General features: G+C 35.7%; 1 protein-coding gene across 2 annotated transcripts in view; it reads left to right on the forward strand.

Annotated features, from left to right (window-relative positions):
- Positions 1–24,036, forward strand: part of MAP3K7 (mitogen-activated protein kinase kinase kinase 7) — a 73,115-nt gene that overhangs the window by 17,604 nt on the left and 31,475 nt on the right. Inside the window, exons 5-12 of one of the 2 annotated variants that reach the window (XM_080805522.1) lie at positions 955–1,093; positions 9,283–9,407; positions 12,372–12,500; positions 14,271–14,401; positions 16,217–16,298; positions 18,990–19,120; positions 19,781–19,910; positions 23,400–23,480. In XM_080805522.1, coding sequence (XP_080661648.1) covers positions 955–1,093; positions 9,283–9,407; positions 12,372–12,500; positions 14,271–14,401; positions 16,217–16,298; positions 18,990–19,120; positions 19,781–19,910; positions 23,400–23,480 — 948 coding nt within the window. The remainder of the gene's footprint in view (positions 1–954; positions 1,094–9,282; positions 9,408–12,371; positions 12,501–14,270; positions 14,402–16,216; positions 16,299–18,989; positions 19,121–19,780; positions 19,911–23,399; positions 23,481–24,036) is intronic. The other variant, XM_080805523.1, reaches the window with a different exon arrangement.

Here is a 24,036-nt window from a genome sequence, read left to right on the forward strand (position 1 = left end):
AATCTGCTAAAGATAAGAAATGAAAAGAACATTAGTATGTGAAATTTAGAAGTCTAAGTATATCAATCTTTTCAATTGATGGTACTTTTCATAATGTTAAAAGCATTTAAGTCAAGTAAAATTTGCTTTTTAAATAGATTTTAAAATATCTTCATACTTTTAATGTTTTTCTTTTTGTCCTCTCTTGGCTTTGAGCCTCCTCATTTGAGAACTCTTTAAGCATACTTTCTTCCATTTCATTCCTCTTAATTTGCTCTCTTTACAAAAAATGAAATTGTGAAAACTTCAGAAAGCATTTTAATTATAACAAAGAAACTAGGTCATTTAGTTATATTTACAGAACAGAGCTAACTTTTTCACTCTTAAGAAACACCAACCATATAGTAAGTATATTAATTGTTGCATTTATATAAAATAAATGGTTGTATTTTATTTTTTTAATTACCATTTTATTTAAATTTTTACTTCTATTCACTGCCCATGTGTTCATTGTTGATGGGTATCTCTAATACTCCATTGTCTTACTTGGTTGAATTATTTCTAGTTTTTAGCTATTGTAGAAAGCATAATTTTAAGTATCTTGACACACGTTGTTTTCTTTTTGTACTACTTGTCTGTACTTTTCTTACAGTAGTATGCCATCACATTGCTTATGTCATATTATTGTGTGAAAAACTCAATGTGGAAAAGTGTGGTGATTCATATTAATTTTGCTCAAGTGTAGGTATAACATTTAATAGGAATACTATTACATTTTAGTTGCTTATGTGATAGTTACCCATTTGAAATTATTAGATATTTCCATCTTTGTATTTAGAAAAGAATTAAAAGCAGAAGTGATGGGGGCATGAGTAGAAAAATACCCAGTCATGTGTTCCAATAGTGCTCGCATTCACCTTGTGTCTTTTTTTATATGCAATAAAGTTCTTTTTAGGTTGTGCCTTTCTTTTGCAGTGCTGCATGGTGCTGAACCATTGCCATATTACACTGCTGCCCATGCAATGAGTTGGTGTTTACAGTGTTCCCAAGGAGTGGCTTATCTTCACAGCATGCAACCCAAAGCTCTAATTCACAGGGACCTGAAACCACCAAAGTAAGTTCTAATAGTGTGGTGTCTGTCTCTGTCTCTACCGCCCAGCCCTCCACCCACTTCCTAATTCAAGCTAATTGTTGCACCTGACTTTATCTTTTCTCTTCCTTTTTGGCTTGTTTGAGAATGTTTATTTTTAACTCACCTTCATTATTTAGTCATTTCTGTAAGCTTGCATTTTAAAATGTTGTCTTTACTAGGATTTAAATCTTCGTCAGATTTTTATTTTAATAATTCTTGCTGTAGATTAGCGTACTTCTACAGTTGGTTAGCCTATAAATCTTATTTTGTGCCTGCTGTATATATTGTCACCCCCAGATAGTCAGTTCCATAAAAGCAAAGACAAGTTTGTCTTATTCCCCACCATATTCCTAATAGCTAGTACAATGTCCACATGTCATGGACATTCTGCAAAAATTTACAGAGTGGTTATTATTTGCTGTTTTAGAGGAAGGCAAAAGGACATTTCTGGCTTCTGGGTAGAAAATGAAAATATTCTGGATTTCTTCATATTAAGGATCCTAGGACTTTGAAAGAACTTAAAAACTCCCTAAATAAGTACTTTAGAAGGCTAAAACTTTAGGGGTTTTTTGTTTGCATAGGTACTCAGTTAAAGAAAACACACGTGTGGGTTGTCCCCTTTTCTCTCAGATTTTTTTTCTTCTTTATCCACTTGTGACAGAGTTTAAAAAAAGTCCACATGCCAGTCTCTCTCTTCCCACTCCCCTGCCACCACATCAGTCCTCGTGTAAGAGGTTTCCCCTAGGAAATCAGTCTCAAATATTGGATTCTCTTAATACAGGTAGCTTTAACGTGTCCCTTCTGGGTACAACTTGTCACTCTCATGTCTGATCTGATATGTTCTACATAGGTTTCAGCTCTTGGAATGACTGTTCTCACTAGTGTACCTTATTTCTACTCTCAGACTTAAACTGATTTCTCTTGCCCCAGGTTCCTGGTCAAATAATGTTTAAGACCCAGATTCATGATTATATATATATATACACACACACATATATGTATATATATATATTTTTTTTAAAGATTTTATTTATTTGACAGAGAGAGATCACAAGTAGGCAGAGAGAGAGGGGGAAGCAGGCTCCCTGCTGAGCAGAGAGCCCGATGCGGGGCTTGATCCCAGGACCCTGAGATCATGACCTGAGCCGAAGGCAGAAGGCCCAACCCACTGAGCCACCCAGGCGCCCCATGATATATATTTTTTTAACTTGACTCCTTGAGGCTATTGCCTTAGCTGCCTATCTTGAATAGTGAAGAAGAAACCACTTTGTCTTTCTTTCTTTTTATGAAGCGTGAGTCCTCTTTTGCTCCTCTTAATTAACACACGCTGAATTTTCAAAACAAATTAATGAGAATCATAGCTCTTATCCAGCAACAAATTGACTAATGATTCAAAAGATATAGGCAAGCATCAGGTACATAGCATCTTTTTCTGAAAGATCCAGAAACTATCAGATGGAACTCTTCAAAAGTATCCCTTTTCTTCTGCATTAGGTCACATTTCAGCTCTGAAATAACTATTTTTAAACAATATACATGAAAATATCTCACAAAAGGAAGTCTTTTGAGTTTTCCAACATCTTTTCTATTCCATAATTTTACAACTAAAATAACTACCTTCATTCTCCATCTACCTGTACTCCATAAATCCATAAATATTAGATGTATTTACCAAACCTACTTAGACCAGTTATGTCCTACTAAAATCATTTGTAGATATGGCCTCTAACTTTTGCTAATAAATACCGTCAGTATATTTACAGGAAGTCTGGTTTAGGTCATGCATTTCTCTTGGGCATCCTTATGTGTGCACTCATCCTGTAGTATTTCAGATTATCTTTGGGACATCATATACAAACTGGGCTTTAGAGTTAGAACTGATTTTTCAGAATGTATTGGGAAGAAGGTTCTTTGAAATGGCTGTGTTTTCATATGAAATTGTATATACAAGCACATGTACTATGTTATTGTCACTGGAAAACCTGTGGATTCTGTGGTCCGGAAGAATTCCTCTGAATGGCATATAAAGAAGGCACCTGATGATTTGGTTAGGTATTTTCTATAATGTCAGTTTGTGCCCTATTTTATTCATCTTTTGCAGGTTCGTTCACATGTACTTCAGAAATAAAAGTGTGTTTTTGATCCCAGCTGTGTGAATGTAAGCCTACAGAGAATGTTTAGGTGCATATTTCAGTGAGCCTTGAATATCATGCTCATGGCTAGTGGCATATTAAAATCTTAGTGAAGGAGTACTAATTAAAATAATAATAATGTAAAAGTCATTCAGAAAAAATTGAATCTATCAAGATGAAACAAGGAAAACCAGTTATAGTTCTTTTGTTGGGTAAAGAGTAGTTAGAGCTGGAACAAGAACAGTGAAACAGGAAGTTTTTTGTTGATGTGCATATAAAGGTAAATTGCATTTAGCATTCCTTCCACTTCAGTTATCATTGAAGTATTTGTGACATTATGGAAATGTTTATAGCAGTTTATCTGGTTTATCATAGTCGTTGGACTAAAAAGAAACTAATTTCTAAATAATCTCTCCAGTTAGAATTTTAGTATGAAATTATATATAAGGAATGTATAAAAATTGTAATTTCAATGGACCCCATATACTGCTATTGAATATTACTACAGTGTGATGGTACAACTTATCTTTATTTCTGTTTGTCATCAAGAGGAAAACCTAAGTAAGGGTGTACTACTTGGTGACTATACTTGGGTAATATAGCACCTAGGAAAATCGGAATCTTAAGTTCAGAAAATTTTCTGGAAATCTTTCATTAAATTTTTCTAACCATAATAAGAGTTATGTTCCTCCCACACACACATTCAAAGCATAAGAACGGTTTTGGGTTTGAACATTTTTAGAAGTATCTTAAAAATAAAGACATTTAAAATAAGGACCATTTTTTTCCTTCTTCCTTATAGGTTATTTTACTTTTTTCTTTAAATTATATGTTATTATTCTCAAATAATACATGTTTGTGATTAAAAACAAATTCAAATAGTTAGAAAAATATAAAGCAAGTCTTTCCTGCCTCCTATTCCTCAAAGGTAACCACTGTTTTGTTTTTTTAATGATGTATGGGTTATACTGTATATAATGTTGCTTTTTTCACTTACATGGACATCTTTTCATATCATTGTATTCAAATATTTACCTCTTTATTTTTTAACCTCAATTTTAATAGATAAATAATATTCCTGTTACCTCTTAAGTAAGTACTTGAAACTATTCTTGGTCTTATAAGCAGTCTTAGACTCAGAAGACTTGGTTTATAGAGCTATTTTTAGAAAACAGAGTGCTACTGAGTCTTTTAATGTTTTGAGATTCTGCATAGTTTTTAATGCCCTAAGTTGGTGCTTCTCAAACTTTTCTACCCCTCAGAACAAAGTTGTGATATAATGTAACCTCAGCCATTCTAAGACTAGGGGCAGAGCCCAAATAACCCTTCTTTAGGAATTTTGCATGCAAATTTTACTTCACCTGCATATATTATGTAATTTGTTTTAAAGTCAATGTTAGGATGTTAAAAATACTTAAAACTGAGTGAAAGTGATGGTCCATGGAGAAGTGCTAGCTTTAACCTAAGGCTTTGTAGACTCCCTGCCACTTATCCTGGCATACACTGATATAATGGCAAGGTTTCATACCCTGATTTGAAAACTGCATAAAGTTAAGCCATGATATCTATGCACTTAAATCCTAACAACCTGTGTGTGCTGATAGAGATTGTATAGAAATGTGGCTTTGATTCTTATGCTCACATGATAAGAATTTTGACACTCCACAGTATGGCGAACCAGATCAACTGAAAAACCATCCTACAACAAACACCCAGAGATAAATGCGTATGACAACAAATATCCTTTTACATGTATAGGCAATCTTACAAGAAAAGGGAAATCATCAGGGCAAAAAATGGAAAGCACTGAATCCTGAGAGAATTTAATCCAAGCATGGAAGCTAAAGACTATTGTGAGCTGTCATTATCAAAAATGAAAAGCCCTGGTGTTAATGACTCTTGTGTAATTGGAGGTAGGTCCTGTGTTCTGCACCAGGTGAAGTAGCAGAACTGAGATCTCTCCATAAATTTAGGATCCCTGGAGGGAACAACTTAAAAGTGGGCTAGAAAAAATACCAGTTTTCTGACTAGGCGAACATTTATTTCTTAACAGAGGTCTCCCCATATGTTGTTGCGAGTTGAATTTGCCCTGCTTGCACAATCCAGAAAAATCCCAACAAAATAGATTAAACGTGTTTTGGGGTTGGTAGTGTCCCACGGCATCTAGTAGTAATTGAAACTCCATTTTAAAGTCCTATGTTTTGGGGCGCCTGGGTGGCTCAGACGTTTAAGCATCTGCCTTTGGTTCAGGTCATGATTTCACGGTCCTGAGAGCGAGTGCTGCGTCGGGCTCCCTGCTCAGTGGGGAGCCTGCTTCTCCCTCTGCCTCTCTCTCTATCTCTCATGAATAAATAAATAAAATCTTTTAAAAAATAATAAAAATTTAAAAATAAAGTCCTATGTTTTCAGTCCAGATTTTAATTATTCCAGATTAAAATTGATCAGATATGAAGCCACAATAAAAATTACCACATCTATAAGGGTCCAAGTTACCATGGGTAAAAGTGAGCAGAAATAACACAAAGCAGAAGTAAGCCCTCAAATATTAAGACTCCAGATATTTTTAATTATCAATATGAAATATAAAGTAAATATGCTTATATAATTTACCCCCAAAAAGGAATTAAAGTGTGCAAGGAATGAACTATATACAAAATGACCAAAAGAACAAAATACAACATTTAAGAATAATTAAAAATTTAAAATAGCAGATCTGAAATAGGTGACAAGAGAATTGGTGAGCTGTGAGATATATCTGTAACTACCCAGAATACAACACAAACAAATAAATAAATGAGAAAAATAATAGGTTAAGGAACACAGGGAAAGGAAAGATAGGACTAACAGCACAGAACTCCAGTAGAAGAAAATAGGATGGAGAGAGTTTATAATTCAAGAGAGATTACGGGTACTTGGATGGTTCAATGGGTTAGGCCTTTGCATTCGGCTCAGGTCATGATCTCAGGGTCCTGGGATCAAGCCCTCCATCGGGCTCTCTGCTCAGCAAGGAGCCTGCTTTCCTCTCTCTCTCTGCCTGCCTCTCTGCCTACTTGTGATCTCTCTCTCTCTGTCAAGTAAATAAATGAAATATTTTTAAAAAAGAGAGAGAGGGAGATTGGCCAGGAATTTTCTGGACAAAGGTATGATTTCTAAACAGGATAAATGAAGTCTACCCTGTGACACACCTTAGTGAAGCTACATAAGAACAAAAACAAAAGGGAGATTTTTAAATCAGCTGATCAGAAAAGAGATTACCTACAAAGTATTGACAGACTGAAGTACAGTTTACAGCACCATTAGTAGAATCTGGAAAACTGGAATCATAACTTCACAGAGCTGAGAGAAAATAGTGTACCTGCCCTAAATTACTTTCTAAGGAGAAGGGTGGGAGTTAAAGATATTTTGAAACAAAACCTGAGAGAATTCACTATAAATGGACTTTAATTGAAGGTAGTTGGGATAGAAAGAAAATGGTTATGTAGGACAAGTATAAGATTCAAGAAGGAATGGTGAAACAAAATAAGTAAAAATAAATTAAGATAAATGTTGGCTATGTAAAACAAAAATATCTTTTTGCATATAAGAGAAGGTGGTTGAAAGGGATTCAAAATAATTATTTTTTTATAGAAAACAAGTAGAATTACTTCCACTTGTTTACACATGACTTTCAGCTTTTTAGGTAATGATATAGAGAGTGTTTTACACATTTATTTTAAATGTTTAACTTTTGAGTAAGGTAACAAAACTGTCTTTTACTTTCATAGTTCTTTTTGCACTATTAAAATACTTTATATTGATTTCAGTTTTTATAGGAGTAATAAGTTACATTGGGGTATAAAGAACCTAAAACTCTTGAGTATCAGTTTCTTTAAACGAATCCTAATAGCTAGGAATATTAGTTAAAACCAGCTGCTGTAGCTAATACTGGGCTTATCACAATAGAAATTTATTGCTCATGCATGTGAAATCCAAAAGAGGGGTTCCTGTTTGGCAGATGATCTTCCATATTGTCATTCAAGGACCCAGTTAAGCTCCCTCCGTTTTGTACTTCTGCCATCCTCCAGGACTTCGGGAACTTAAGCATTCAGCCAGAAGATAAAGAGAATGGAGATCACATATGAGAGGTTTTTTGAACAAGGCCTGGAAGTGACCCTCCCACTACCTACGTATCAGTGGCCACAACTCAGTCTTAGGTATAATTACCTACAGTAGAAGTTGGGAAATGTATGCCCCAGAGGCATAAGGGAATGGCTTTTATGAGCAGATGGCCAGTCCCAGTCACCCAGAGTATTTACTGCTCTAACCACCGGTTAGAACCACTCACGGCTCTTCGCCAGTTAAACATCCCAAAGGCTCTAACAGTCACCATCCCGTTCACCATCCGGATGAACAGCTCAGGATGACATGCAGTCCTCCACCTGGTCTGGATGTGGCCTTCCATAGTTCGGAAACAAATGAATTGAAAGGACAAGTTATCTGTCACCTCTCTCTCTCCCCATTCACCCAATACATAATAGCTGAAAGATGAGACAATCAGTAAAACTTTCCACTGGGGAAAGGGAAGCATGGAGGCATACAGTAGTTCCTAGTCTCTAGCGGTGAAGTCTTGGCATTGTCTGGTCCCTCTACCCGGATTTGTAAGAAGGGTCTTGATCAGACCTTTGGCCCTTGAAAAGGAACTCCTTTATCCATTGCTCATGATTCCAAGCTTCATCCTTTTGTGGGTTCCCCCTTGTGCATTCTTCATACCATGCCAGAAGTGGGTATTGGTGTATACTCTCCTCCAAAGCTGTACAGATTTCACAGCTGCACACTGGTTATGTAGATCTGGGCTCCGGAGAATTGTTGTAAGACTCAAAATAATCAAAAGTCTTATTTAGAAATTTGTGGTTCATTTGACAATATTAATTTCCTCAATAGTAGGCTTATGATTGCCCTGGTTCCAGTCAGTTTCATATGCCCATGACTATTACCAGAATTCTTTCTTAGGCAAAATCTTGAACCTGGTTTATTTGATTTCTGGCCATATTGCCTTTTCTTAGCGGAACATTTTAACTAAACTATTACGTTCAGGTAGGAAGTACTTTCTCTTAATTTGCTCTTTGCTGCAGTACTGAGTCTTAAGGGCTTTTGTCAGTCTTATTTCCTGCTGTTTGGAGTTTAGAAGCAGTCAGCTTTTCCAGTCTTTCAAGGCCACAGATTATCATAGGAGACAATTTTTACAAAATGTTTTGCCGTGTCATTACATGGATCTGTATCTTTCCAGCCTCCAGTTTTAGCTTTCTTGCTGCCTGTTGCTAAGCTAATATCAAATATATTAGATTTTCGTTACAGCTGCATCCACTTCTATACCAATTTCTTGTATCGGTTAGAGTTGCACTGTTACAATAGGTAAGCTCTGAAATCTCATGGCTTTACAAAATACAAGTTTATTTTTTTTCACTCATGTGAAGTCCAAAATGAAATAGTGAGTTTCTCATATGGTGGCTCAGGATCCCAGGCTCCTTGTAGCTCAAAGTCCTCTGCACTCCATGGCATATGAGGAAAGGAAAAGGAATATATATATGTGGGAGATTTTTATGGCCAGGCTTAAAAGTGAAGTACATCACTTCCACCTACAGCCCATTGGCTTGAAAAACACTGCAATAGGTAGATTGAATTTAGGGGACAAGTGACTTACAAAAGTATTGATATCCATTTACTTCCATTTTAGAACACATAATGTTGATCTACTAGAACTTTTTTAAATCCATATTTTATTTTGGCCCAGAGAGATGTATAGTCAGGAAAGATTATGGAGATAGAGATGAAGACATCAAAATGTGGATCTAGCAGTCTCCCTAAGAGAACTAGGTTAAGGTAATTTATTTTTTGCTAATACTCCTCTGAACCATTGAGCTATTAGAGTGACCAAGAAGTGTTTGACAAAAGTTGGTGACATTTTGCTTAACCATTTCTATTACCACAAATGCCTCCTTTTTTATTGTAAATAATCAAGTGTTGGTCTTACAACCTTTGTTTTTGTTATTTTGTAAACAGCTTGCTGCTGGTTGCAGGCGGGACAGTATTAAAAATCTGTGACTTTGGTACAGCCTGTGACATTCAGACTCATATGACCAATAACAAGGGGAGTGCTGCTTGGATGGCACCTGAAGTTTTTGAAGGTAAATGACAAAAGCATGTCATGATTGATAATCTGCCTTCTTACTCCATGTACGTTCAGAGTGTGTTTATGGCTTTACCCTGTTTCAGTGGTTTTATTTCTGCATAGTACATACTGGAAAGGATATACAGTTGACCCTTGAACAACAGAGAGGTTATTGGTGCTGACCATCCCGTGCAGTTGGAAATCCACATGTAACTTTTGACTCCCCCAAACTTAAATACTAATAGACAACTGTTGACCATTTATCACCATTAGTGATAAAATAAACAGCCTTTTAACACATATTTATGTATGTATTATATACTATATTCTTACACGAAAATAAACTTAAAAAAGAAAATGTTATTAAGAAAACAGTAAGGGAATTACATTTATAGTATTGTACTATATTTCTCAAAAAAAACAAAATCACATTTAAGTAGACCTTTGCAATTCATACCAGTATTCACAGGTCAACTGTACTAAAGTCTAAGAGGCAGTAAATAAATACAGCCCTAGATCTTAAATCTCATAGCAAGATTTGTGTTGTCTAGCAGTGTCCTGTGCAAGTTCAAGTATATGTACAGTCAAGCCTCATGTTCATATTCCACCTATTGCTACTGTAAAACATGCCTATTTCAACCTGAAAATCAGTATTCATGGTGCTTTCATGGTTATTTGCAGGCATGTCTAGAACAGGGGAACCTTTTGAGTCGTCCAACATATGTTCCCAGCTAAGGAGCAAGACAACACACTGCCTTCTTATTTCGGCTCTTATATTGTGTCATTTTAATGATCTACTTAGTGCTGTGTTTTTTTCCTTTTTTATGTGCTTTTTGTTGGTGATTTCATGTTTAAGATGGCCTCCAAGGGCAGCATTGACGTGCTTTCTAGTGGTCCTAAGTATAACAAGGCTGTGATATTACTTAACAGAAATATTCTAGCTGATCTTTATTCAGACATGAGTTATAGTGCTATTCCATGAGGTCAGTGTTAATGAACTCGCATATATATTAAATAAGGTGTCTTAAAGAGAAACCCATATAAAACAAGGTTATATACTGATCAGTGACATTAAGAGGTTCACAGGAACCTAACCCTGATTGCCCCCATGAGCAAATGACTCAGCTTTCACTAGTCCAGTCTTCACAGAAACTTTATAGAACATAAACACCAAGAATAACAAGAATCAGCTGAACTTTGTATTGATTTCCTAGCAATTAAAAATTGACAGTCTAAATGAGCATGCCTTAAAAGGATTGCAAGTAATTTCGTAGAAATATGATACTGAGAAAGACAAGTAAAGGATGAGATGTTTAATTTCTTTTACATCTCTGTATCTCACTCAAGTTCTAAAAGAATGATCCATGAATTTCATAATACCTTTCTGTATGAAAACATCAAGTTATCTTTTAAATGAGAAAAGTTGAACTGAAGATGTGTGATTTGTGTGTTAGGAAGTATGTCCATTAAATTCAGATATGTTCAGTAATCAGATTCTGATTATGGCTTATTTCTTTTATTTTTGATGAATTTAAAGTGTTTTTGTTTCTTTGTTTTTTAGCCACCTGAGAGAAAGAGAAATGTGTCATGCAGTTGGTCTGTTGAGTGGAACTGTTTTGCCATAAAATTCAGTTAAAAAGTGAATGAACCAGCAGACGTTAAATTGTACAAAATTAAATAGTGCTTCCTGTTTTTAAGTTCATATACAGAATACATTGATTTAAAACTATTCAGTTTTTTTAAAGATTTTATTTATTTGTTTGATAGCACATGCGTACAAGCAGGGGGAGTGGCAAGCAGAGGGAGAGGGAGAATCAGGCTCTCCATGGAGCAGGGAGCCCTACGTGGGGCTCGATCCCAGGACCATGGGATTGTGACCTGAGCTGAAGGCAGACGCTTAACCAACTGAGCCACATAGGTGCCCCTAAAACAATTCATTTAAAATGTTTTCTGTGGGGCACCTGGGTGGCTCAGTGGGTTAAAGCCTCTGCCTTCGGCTCGGGTCATGGTCCCGGGGTCCTGGGATCGAGCCCCACATCGGGCTCTCTGCTCGGCAGGGAGCCTGCTTCCTCCTCTCTCTGCCTGCCTCTCTGCCTACTTGTGATCTCTGTCTGTCAAATAAATGGATAGAATCTTAAAATGTTTTCTGTGAGTTAAAATCACATAGTATTACTGTAATGTGAAGAGCAAAAAGACTTATTTATACCAGAGGCCAGCAATAATTCAGAGTAATAAAGTTCATACTGTAAGGCTATAGTGATTTCTTCATTTCTGAAAGATGTCAGTCCCTATTACCCAAATTAGATTTTAACATTTTAGTGCTTACAGTATACTTCTTAGTGCGTGTGTGGTAGTATAGTCATTCTTACATGGATTTTGGGGGTTTGGGGAGTTTTTTTGCTGTTTATTTTGCTAATTGACCCAATTTAGTGATCCTATAAATTTTGCAGCATAATCTGCTTACTATAAATTTGTTATCCATCATTTTCATTGCTTACAACTTTAAAGTTTGCAAATTAAGAATTTTGCCTTGCCAGATATTGAAAGGAAAGTTTTATCATTTAATTAGAAATTTCTGCTGTGATAGTAGAGTAATGAATGGGGGAGGAAAATTTAAGAATGAAATTAAATTCTTAAAATGAAAGAAAGGAAAGTACAAATTTCTTATACTCTGCCCCACAGAAAGTGAAAGTCTGAATAAATAAAAGACAAATCCTGTGCCTCTCCGTGAAAAGGTAGAAAATGACCACCTTTCTAAAGTGGGTTTTTTTAGTGCATCATTAATATTCAGTTCATAAATAAATGTTTTGTTGCAGAGACTTAAGTTACTTAAGAAATTAAGAAAGAGTAATTTCTCAGCTATACATGCAGCATCCTCCTATTTTTGTACATAGTGCTCATTCTTAAAAATTTATGAAAGCAGTTGTTCCTGTAAGTCATGTGGAAAAGAGTCTTGAAATTATACCACCTTTTTCTCTAGGTAGCAATTACAGTGAAAAATGTGATGTCTTCAGCTGGGGTATTATTCTTTGGGAAGTGATAACACGTCGGAAACCCTTTGATGAGATTGGTGGCCCAGCTTTCCGTATCATGTGGGCTGTTCATAATGGTTCGTAAAAAGAAATTTTTCTTTTATATATTTTGTATATTTTCTGTGTGGACAATCATATCTACCCCAAAGAAGACCATTTATCTCTAACATTAAAATGTCCAATTCTTTATTACCAGAATACTTTGCTGTCATCAGTCTCCTACCCTCCTCCTCACCCCCAGAATCAGGTAGGGCAGGACTGAGAGTGGTCCTGTCCTTTGCCCAAGGCTGAGGAGGTCTGCTGATCCTAATAATTAAGGAAAGGACATCAGTAGACAGCCAGAGCCAACTGCCGAGGTTGGCTTTCTTTAGGGGATAGAGAAGCTTCAGATTGGACTCTGTGGAGAAAATAAAACTTAAAAATAAATAAATAAATAAATAAAATCTTTATCAAGGTTAAGGTAATTGAGGAGGTATAGCCTTTTCTCCTGAGGGAGCAAAGAATAATAATAAGAATTGTTACTTCAGCTATTCATAAAGGCAAAACACAAAGTGCTTCACATATGCTTTCTTGTTATCTTCTCGTTCATCCTTATAAGGGGAGTATGTTATTGCTTCATTTAACAGTTATACGATTTTCCAGAAACCAAGCCTTAGAGAGGGAAAGGAAGTTACTCAGGGTCATTAGATTAGTAAAGTATTGCTGGGATTCCCATCCAGATCTTTTTGATTCCCAGTGTCCCTATTTTTAACTTACATTGACTTATGAACTCAGTGTCCTTTATCCCTCCTGCTTTTTTTAGACATGTAGTTGTGATGTTTCTAACCACTGAGGATATTAGAATACATGTTCTTCATTAATCAAGTAATTTCACATTTGATTTGGGAAAATAAACTCTTCATGGAGGGAAATTGCTTAACCTTTTTAATTTTTATGTCATTCTCTAATATTTAATTTCTGTCAATTGGTTATAATCATTCTGATTATTGCATTTAAATTTTATTGGTATTTTAGTACACTATTCCACAGATCATACAAATACCTGCCTAACTAGGTCATTCATAGACTTGTCCAACGGTACCATCATATGAGTAATCCTGAGTGTTCTTTTTAGTTTCCTGTACTGCCTTTCATTTTACTACCTTTAATGTCATTGTAGAGAATGCTAGAGCATTGACTAAGACAGTGTGTTTTGTTTTTCTATTAATTGTCAGTAAATAATTGACTGTCAGGGAAGTACAGAATAAAAGAACTAACTTGTTAGTTGGTAAAATTACAAAGATTTCATTATATTTGAGGCTCTTTTTCAGTTAGGGACCTCTCTGTTAATCTTGGTAGTTACACAAAAGTTGACAGTTTTCAGTTGGTGAAGTGATGGATTCATAGCAGCCAGAAAGGTCTGCCACTGACAGAAGAGTCATTTAGAGATCAGTGAGTGTAACACCATAGTTGATGACTTTTCTGCTATGGAAGGTGATTTTTCAAACACGTTTTAAATTTTTATAGTGAACCTGAAAACCTAGTTCAAGTAAGATTACCTCAGAGCACCCATTAAGCCATTACTACTTGTTAAAACAATGTTTAGAACAAACGAGATATTATTTCTCAGTCTTACTCCTACTGTACTGCATATAAAAATTTAATTTAACTTTGCGAAAGGTGTACCTTCCCCTTTATGAAAATATAATATAAACCTAATAGACCAAAAAAAGTACTTTTATTATTCCAAAATAAATCTTAAATTACAGGATCTATAAAATAAATACTGTATTGGGAGTACATATAAAAAGCTTACACCATTCTTTGGGTAAATCCATTCTTTCCTCCCCTCTAATTTTCAATTATAGGTACTCGACCACCACTGATCAAAAATTTACCTAAGCCCATTGAGAGCCTGATGACTCGTTGTTGGTCTAAAGATCCTTCTCAGCGCCCTTCAATGGAGGAAATTGTGAAAATAATGACTCACTTGATGCGGGTATAATCCTTCTTTTGAGGGGCTTTGGATTTAGGGGAATTTGATATATACTGAGTTTGGGATTTTAAAGTGAAAAGACATACTGCTGTTTTCTGCTTTATACATTCCTGTATTGTCCAAGTTAGAATGGGCATTTATTACTCATATAATCAGAGGAGAAGACTTATTTTGGGGGAAAAAATCTAGTTCTTTGTAATGGAAGGATAGCTTAACTAGATTTCTGAACTTGCTTTTTCCTCCTGTTTAATTTAGTGAACAAATGTGTTTATTTGGGGGCCTGTTGCCTCATCTGTAATCTGAGAAGCTAAATTAGAGATCTTTATACAGGACTTAGGTATTTTCTTACTCTAATACTTGACAAACTAAATTTGAAATTTTCTTGAGTATAGATCTTCATCAAGCAGTCATTTATGCAAGGCAATAGAATGATTGTATTCCCAGACACATGTATTTCATGATTTTTACCTTTTGGTGTTTTATTACATATTTTTAGCTTCTCTTGTACCATTAAAAAGTTAAACATCTAGGATTTAATAGATAGAAATTTTTAATTTAGAAAAATCCTTTCAAATGATTATCAAAATTTCTTAGTCTATACGCAGACACTTGGAATTATTTGAATAATTTTAGGCCTCTAGTATTTGGTACATTAACAAAATCTCCCAAGTGGTACTTTGACTTTAAAAGTTCACATACTTATGAAAGTGCCTGAATTTTAGAACAGTAGAATAATATTGCTCGGTAGAAGAACCTTTCAGTCTCCTTAAATGTAGACTTCCTAGATGGCCAAAGATTTGTTTATTCTACTGAAAATGATTTAGGCAAACCAAGCTTGAACTAATTTGATTAAAGCTTAACCCATCATATGTGGGTACCAGCTATATGTAGAATTCTAGACCCTAAAGATGTGCTCATAAGAAAACAACTTAGTTTCCATAGTGAGATACCTTAAAACATTGGGATATATAAATTTGTCAGATTGTAATTGTACTTATATCTGCTTTGTCTGATTTGAAAAGAACACCTTTCTTTTTTTCTCTGAATTCTAGGTTTTTGGGTTTTTTTTAAGATTTTATTTATTTATTTGACAGACAGAGATCACAAGTAGGCAGAGAGGCAGGCAGAGAGGTGGGGGGAAGCAGGCTCCCTGCTGAGCAGAGAGCCCCATGCAGGGCTTAATCCCAGGACCCTGAGATCATGACCCGAGCCAAAGGCAGAGGCTTTAACCCACTGAGCCACCCAGGCGCCCCCTGAATTTTAATTTTTGAAGAGCAAAATTTCCAATATTGTATCTCCATTTTATAGAGGAACAGCCATAATCTGTCTTTGATATTCAAAATATTCTAACAATTATTCTCTGGCATACCAAGCTCAGTTGTCAGACTGACAATAATTTTAACAATTTGAAAGTTTGTATCGATGCTATGAGAACATAAATACATTTTACCTAATTATGAGGAATGATACTATTATATTTGATATGTTCCTCTAGAAAAATATAGCTGTTTTCTTGAGGAGTATCTAGGCTCTGTGTAAAATAGATACTACTTAAGTACATACACAGCATTGATCACAGTTGAAATTTAAAAGAGTAGCACATTATCATCATCTTTGCAAAATCACAAACTTAAGGCATATACTGAGTTTAGACCTCTATAAATTTAGTATATGCCGTAGGGAAAATAAACCACCATCTCCGCTACTTTCACATCCCAGGACAAAGAAATAATTAATGTGTATTCTTCAAGTTAATTCTTACAGTATTTATTTTGTATTAAAGAAATTTTAAACTTTGATTTACTTTTTCATATATAGTACTTTCCAGGAGCAGATGAGCCATTACAGTACCCTTGTCAGTATTCAGATGAAGGACAGAGCAACTCTGCCACCAGTACAGGTAAATGGATAGATTGGAAGAGTAATAATTTTTTTTTGTCTCTGTTCCCATGAAATTATAATCAAGAGGCACTGAATGATGTCTCCATTTGCATTTTAATTTCTTCATTTCATATGATTGACTGCAATTTGGATTTCCAGGTGCATCATTCTTCAGGAAGGTACCCAGATTAAAGAGTTACTAAAGTCTTGCTTCCAAGTCTTAGAATTCTTGTATAGTTAAATATAAAAAGATAGTATATTGTATTGCTGGGAATGTCATTCTTTATTTGAAAAATAATCATTTTTACACAGATATGGGTAAATCAGATAATATTAGAAATCACTGTAAATTTTAAAAACAGCATATTTTTCGTCATGAACACTCTACTTTTTGGTCTTTGTAGAAGAGTCTATAGAAACTCTTATTTAAGAACTCTTATTTTTAGTTCAAAGTTCCTTAGTTTTCTAAATACAAAGTAGTAGTGGGATCTGTAGTTTGTGATCATCAGAAGAGAAAGTAGAAATAAGTCTCTGACTTAGAAAAACTGTACTTTTCAAAATATATGGCATTTTAAGCACTCATTAATTTAATTACAACTAAGATACATGTGTATATGTACATATATATTTATCCCGTACTTAAAATTTTATTTTTACTGAAAAATATTTTTGCTGATGTTTCCTTCACCTCAAAAATAATTATGTTTATTTTAAGCTGGTTTAATAGTTTTTCCCAAATTCTATTTTTACTGAGTTGCTCTGAATTCTAAAGTGAACTTCTCTAAAATTCCTTTATTTGTTTCTACCACCACCTCCAAACTCTGTCCCTGTTTAAGTACTGTGACCTTCAGGCCTTTGATCCTTCCATCTTTTACTGAGCCACAGTTCCCTTAGATCCTTCCTTTCATCCTCCCTTCACTTAATTCCAGATAGTTATTATAATTTCTTGTCTTAGGCTTGTTTGACTAAACCACAAGTGGTTCAGTCTGACGCTCGGCTTGCCGTTGCCTGTAACTGTGCAACTGAATGTGGCTGGAGACAACACGTGTTTACTGTCTTCAAATGCTTTAGTGATAGAGTGATGCTGGACGGTTTTACTATAGTTTAGTCTGTCTCCTCTTGCCTAGATGACTTAATTTTACACTTTAGCATCTCTCCTCAAACTTCAAATACCTCCTCTTCACTCCTCACTTTTAGCTGATCCTATTTGCCTATTTCTTTGAAAAATTGGAGTGATCAGAAGATAGCTCCCAGAGGCTCCCCCACTACATCTGCCCACCTACCTATGTATCTGTGCCCATCTGCTCTACATTCTTTTTGTTACTATGGCTGAGCTCTCCATGCTCCTCACCAGAGGCAAGCTTGTCTACTTGTGCACTATATCCCATCTGCTCTTTGCAGCAGTTCTTCCCTCAGTCTCTTGTATCACCAGCCTTTCTACTGGAATCATTCCCAGGGCATATATAGTCTGTATTTTCATCCTCTTAGCTTCTCTCTTCCTCATTCTCTATTGCCCAGTCTATTGAGTCTTTTATTATACCACTACTCCAGAATTGCTCTTGTCCAGGTCACCATTTGTCTCCACTTGACTAAATTGAAATGATTTTCAGTTCTCATCATTCTTTCTAAAATAGATTTATTTCAGAGGGAGGGAGGGAGCAAGTGCATCCATAAGCATGGAGGAAAGGCAGAGGGAGACGGGGAGAGAATGTAAAGCAGACTCCCTGATGAGCACAGAGCCTGACTTGGGGCTCCATCTCATGACCCTGACATGAACCAAAACCAAGAGTTGGATGCTTAACCAACTGCGCCACCCAAGCGCCCCCAGTTCTCATCTTTTTTGGCTTTTAGCAACATTTGACACAGTTCATTACTTTCTCCTTATATGTAGCACTTTCTTTAGTTGGTCTCTTGGATATCATACTAGCCTGGATTTCCATCTTCTTTCTCTGGCCACTTTCTCTGATAGTTTCCTTTGCTGGTAATTTTACCTTCCCAACCTATTCATGTCAGCATGCCTAGGGCTCAGTCATTAATATTCTTCTGACTATCTCTCTATACTCGTTTTCTCAGTAGTCTCATCCAGTATTACAGCTCTGTATACCATCTATTTGCTGATATTTTCTTCCCTCCCTGACCTGAACCTCATACTTCTGTATCCAACTCCTTACTTGATATCTAATAGGAACTCAGTTAAGCATCTGCCTTCGGCTCAGGTCATGATCCCGGGGTCCTGGGATCGAGCCCCATGTTGGGCTCCCTGCTCGGCGGGAAGCCTGCTTCTCCCTCTCCTACTCTCCCTGCTTGTGTTCCCTCTCTCACTGTGTTTCTCTCTGTCAAAATATATACAAATCTTTAATAGGAACTCAAACTTAACATTTTCCAAAAACTAAGTTCCTGACATTCCCCTCAAACTTAATTTCTCCTGTTGTCTTCCCAACTTTGATTATTGGCTGCTCTGATTTACTAGCTGAGGCTAAGAACCTTGTAGTCATCCTTGATTTTTAGAAGACTAAACATTTTGGTTCCCTTTTTGTGTTATCCTTAAAATTCATTTAAAATGGGTTTGGATCTCTTCATTGGCTTGAAAAGTCTTATTTTGTTTCTGTTCATGTCTTGTTAGTTTAGAAAAGAGTTTAAGTTACATATTATTGAATGAAGCCTCTGTATTATTCCCAACCTGTAGTCATAAATATTTCTACTTTCCTAGGCTCATTCATGGACATCGCTTCTACAAATACCAGTAATAAAAGTGACACTAATATGGAGCAAGTTCCTGCCACAAATGATACTATTAAACGCTTAGAATCAAAATTGTTGAAAAATCAGGCAAAGCAACAGGTTTGTTTTGTTACTAAAAGTAAAATTATGTGATGACCTTATTAGTAGTCATAACTTTATACTAACTGAAATTATTTGTTATCTTCCATTATACAAATGCAGACAGATAAGAATAGAGACATAAAATGAGATTCTCCTACCATTTATCACTGATGAAATTATTTTCCCTTCTGATGTTTGCTGCCTTTGCCAACAGTGCAGCTCCCTGCCTGTGATGTTCCCTAACTTTAATGGTTGATGATTAATAATGTAAAAATGCAAAAAAAAAAAAAAAAAGGTAAAATGCTTATTTCTTGGTTCTGCTACCCAGTTAAAGGAGTTTGTCCTGAGTCTATCGTTTCATATTGTCCAGATATATTTTTGCTATTATTGTTTTTAAAGTATTTTAAGTGATTTCATTCATCTTACCTGCGGCATTTAGGTTAACTAATAATTGTAGCCTTTAACTCCCAACTCCAGTGACTACCCTTTCCTAAGGCCCCTTCTGGAGCTTGCTGTCCCTTACCCCTGCAGCTTCCTCTCCCTTAAAACTTCCCTTTTCTTTCAGAACAGAACAGAATCCATTAAGGATCTCAGGTGATATCTTTCTCATCCTAGGCTTCCCAGGATTTTTCAATTTAAAGAGCTTCAGTAATTCAAATTGACCTATAATTTTAACAGAGTGAATCGGGACGTTTAAGCTTGGGAGCTTCCCGTGGGAGCAGCGTGGAGAGCTTGCCCCCAGCCTCCGAGGGCAAGAGGATGAGTGCTGACATGTCTGAAATAGAAGCCAGGATTGCTGCAACCACAGGTAAAAAGGAAATAAAAATCTGAAGAGGAGTAGAAAGAGTAGTTTTAATTGTTTCAGTAGTGGGAGTATTGGGTTTTTTGTGTCATAAAATTTTTTAAAGCAGGAAATAGGCTTACAAGATACTTTCTAAGCTTCTAGCAGATAATTTATGTTTTTCTCCAGTTCCAAATAAAGCAGATATGACTTGTAAAATTATTTGGATCATAAAATATATTTTTATCAAATGTAATTCTTTCAGCTCGAACATGAACTGAAAATTTAAGTGGAAAATTAAATTTTGCCAAAACCAGAATGTTTTAGAGGATTTTTCGTGATTCTACTAGAATTTGTGCTGACTTCAAATAATAGCAAATACTTCGTTTTGAAATTAGTAGAAAAATGTACTCTAGATCCAAATATGATTTGGCCTTACTGTCTGCTCCTCTTCCTTCCAGTAGCAAAAATAGCTAAGTTGGGTATAGCTAATTCTTTTAATTGCTATATAAAAGATTGTGGTAATTTTATTCAATCTTGGAAAAGCTAGCATTTAAATTACATTTTTTCAGTTCTTAAAAGGATTAATTATAAAAGCATTGGTTAGCACAAGAACAATTACAGTTGACCCTTGAACATCACCCAGGTTTGGGGCATCAACCCGCATGCATTTGAAAAACCACATGTAGGGTGCCTGCCTGGGTGACTCAGTGTCTGACAGGGAGTCTGCTCGAGCTTCTCACTCTTCCTCTCTCACCCCGCTCCCCCGGTTCATGCTGTCTCCCTACATAAATAAATAAATCAAACCTAATAAAATTAAAGAAATAAATAAATGAAAATCCAGGGGCACCTGGGTGACTCAGTTAAGTGTCTGACTTCAGCTCAGATCATGATCTGAGGATCAGGGGGTCGAGCCCTGTGTCAGGGAAGAGACTCTCAGTGAAGAGCCTAGCCTGCTTTTCCCTCTCCCTTTGCTCCCCACCCCCTCACGCTCTCGCTCTCACTCAAACAAATAAAATCATTAAAAAAAAAAAAGGAAAGAAAATTCACATGTAACTTTCAACTCTCCCAGAACTTTACTAATATTGACGTGAAGCCTCACCAGTAACAAATAGTTAACACATGTCTTGTATATTATATGTATTTTCTACTGTATTCTTACAGTAAACTAGAGAAAAGAACATGTTATTAAGAATATTGTAAGAAAAATAGGGGCACCTGGGTGTCTCGGTTGGTTGGTTGGGTGTCTGACTTTGGCTCCGGTTATGATTCCATGGTCCTGGGATCGAGCCCCGCATCTGGCTCCCTCTCCCTCTGCTGCTTTCCCTGCTTGTACTCTTTCTCTCTCTGTCAAATAAATAAATAAAATCTTAAAAAAAAAGAAAAAGAATATTGTAAGGAAAATACATTTATAATACTATACGATATTTTTTTAAATCACATATAATTGGACCCACGCAATTGAAACCCATATTGTTCAAGGGTCAAGTGTATATGTTTTATTACCTGAGTGAACTTGTAACCTTTCTAACCAGGTTTCAGCTTAGTAATGCTGGCTTAATTTGTTTTCTTTCAGTTCTTCCAGGGGTAGAGGGAAGCTAATTATAAAAGTAAATACATTTCTTTTATGGAAAATGTGGAAATGGAAACAAACAACCAAAAAAACAGTTTTCCATAATTGTCCCACTAAAAAATAAACACTTAACAGTTTTGTGTCTTTTAACCATATATGTGTATACATGTGTATTTTCATGTATCGTGTATTTTCATACACATTTTTTAACTTAGCTAACCAGGTTGGTTGGTTTGTTTTTTTAGGTCTTTTTTCTCATTCATTCGTTTTGTTTTGTTTTCTAAATAGAATATTCTCCTTTTTTTGTGGAGCTCTTTTCAGAAAGAAGTTTTCCAGAGGACCATTATACTATACTTGTTTTCATCTAATAATGAACACTGATTGTATCATCATTAGAATCAGCTAGCTATAACAGAATATTCAGAATAACAGTGTCTTGAACACATAAGCTTTCTTTTTCACACATAAAGAAATTTGAAAGTAGGCTCTAGGATCATTAGGTACCTGAGCTCATCTGTCTCTGGGCCACAGTCCTATTGTGTGGCTTCCATCCTCAAGGTTACTTTGTGCTCCAGAATAGCTATCATAATCGGCAGTCATCACATCCACAGTCCAGGCAGCAAGAAAGGAAAATTAGGGAAAGGCCAAAGGGTCCATGCCCAGGCTCTTTGAAGGATCTTTACCAGAAGTTCCCCTTAACAACTTCCATATAGATGCCTTCGGCTATAGTAATATGGTCGAATGGCTACTCATGGCTGCAAGGGAAAAAAGGATCTGTGATCTTTTATCTGGGAACACTGCTATCCTGAGTAAAGTCAGGGTTCTGTTGCTAAGAAGGAGGGAAGAATAGAGATTGGCAGGGGACTGGCAGTCTTGGCCACACAGAAGATCTTTATAAATCATCAAGTTGAATGAAGCTCACCAGCCACTAACAAGTCTTCCTGGTCTCTGAATCACAGGTGTTTTTCTGTGGAGTGACGGCATCTCAGTGTAGTGGCAGATGAATAATGCACACAATGATAGATCTTCACACTTGGGGAACCTTTTCACTTGAAGGGTATCATTCAAGTTAGAACTGCTAAATAATGATTGCTACTCTAAAAAAAGAAGTGGTGTTATAACGGTTTTTATATCTTTGCTAGTGTCAATTTTCTAGTCAGGCACTGGTTTATAATTCCTTACAGAAGTGATATTTCACTAGGTTAAAAACAACCATATTTAAATTATCCTACCCTCTCTAAATATAGAACAGATGCTGTTGAACGTCACTGAATTTTATATAGTTGATTTTTTATGATTGTCTTACTTTGAAAAACTCATATTCTCCAGCTTTTAATACTGTTCACATTTAATGGAAATGCACCTTGAACTTTGGAAAGTACAGTAAATACTCAGTTTAATAGAAGTATATGTAAATATTTATTTACAAAAGCATAAACATTTCACACTTTAATTCAGTAATTACATTTAATCACAAATTTTACTTTATAGCACACTTCAAGAAACATCTGATTTGAACATATATTCCTGTGTTTGTGTAATTAAAACAAATATGGCAGCTTATTTCTTTTTAACTTCTCTCTCCCTTCCCACTTTTATCCTGGCCCTCCCGTTGCTTGTCAGTGATTTCACTTAGATAGTTTGTTTCTGTGAACATGTTTGAATTTTAGCTTTGTTATTACCCTGCAGCTTTGTCTCTGTCCTTTTTGTTTTCTTTTCCTGCTAATAAAACTAGTATGTGAAACATCTTTATTGATAGTTTGTTTCTCCTAAATCATGCCTTTTCTAAGCATGGATAAAAAGTTAGATAGTTCTGCATGCCATTCTGCATGAAGTATTATTAACATAACTATTTGAAAAATATTCTGTTTTTGTAGTTAATCATTTTCTGTGTTACTGTTTGTGGTTGTTTGCATGTATACTGTATATATATGTTTTTGCAGCCTATTCCAAGCCTAAACGGGGCCACCGTAAAACTGCTTCATTTGGCAACATTCTGGATGTCCCTGAGATCGTCATATCAGGTATCATAGACCAACTCAGGTGGTCTAATAGCTGTGGGACCGAAATAATGAGCCCTGGTACTTATGAAATGCTTCTTGCTCCAATTCGTCTAGGACATAAAAATAGATACCTTGCATGCAGTGACTAGGAAGACAGATTGAAAACTATACATTTATATATACTGAAGCAGACTTGACAGGATACCTTAAATCTCCAAAAAGGAGGGTAGTAAACCTTTTCCCAGAAGGGACAATACTAGCCTAGAATTTTACCAGCTTGCTTGCTGCTTTTAAATGAGCAGATGAGCTGAACCAAGACTTTTTTTGCACCCAGCAGAAAGAGGAAACAACTATTTAAAAATATTTGTTGTTCCTTGGCTCCTTTCCTTCCTTGTTTTCTACTTTTGGGGTTCCCTCTAGGCTTACTATCCCAGCCTCTTTCTGTTGGTAGCAAGTGAAATTTGAAGTTAAGAAAAAAAGAATTGCTGAATATCATTTTGCCTTAACCTAGAAAATAGAAACAAAGTAAAACCAAATGAGATTTGCTGCATGGTATCCTGCCAAAGAATCATGGTCA

This window comes from Martes martes, assembly GCF_963455335.1.
Source record: "Martes martes genome assembly, chromosome: 6".
Classification (NCBI taxonomy): domain Eukaryota; kingdom Metazoa; phylum Chordata; class Mammalia; order Carnivora; family Mustelidae; genus Martes; species Martes martes.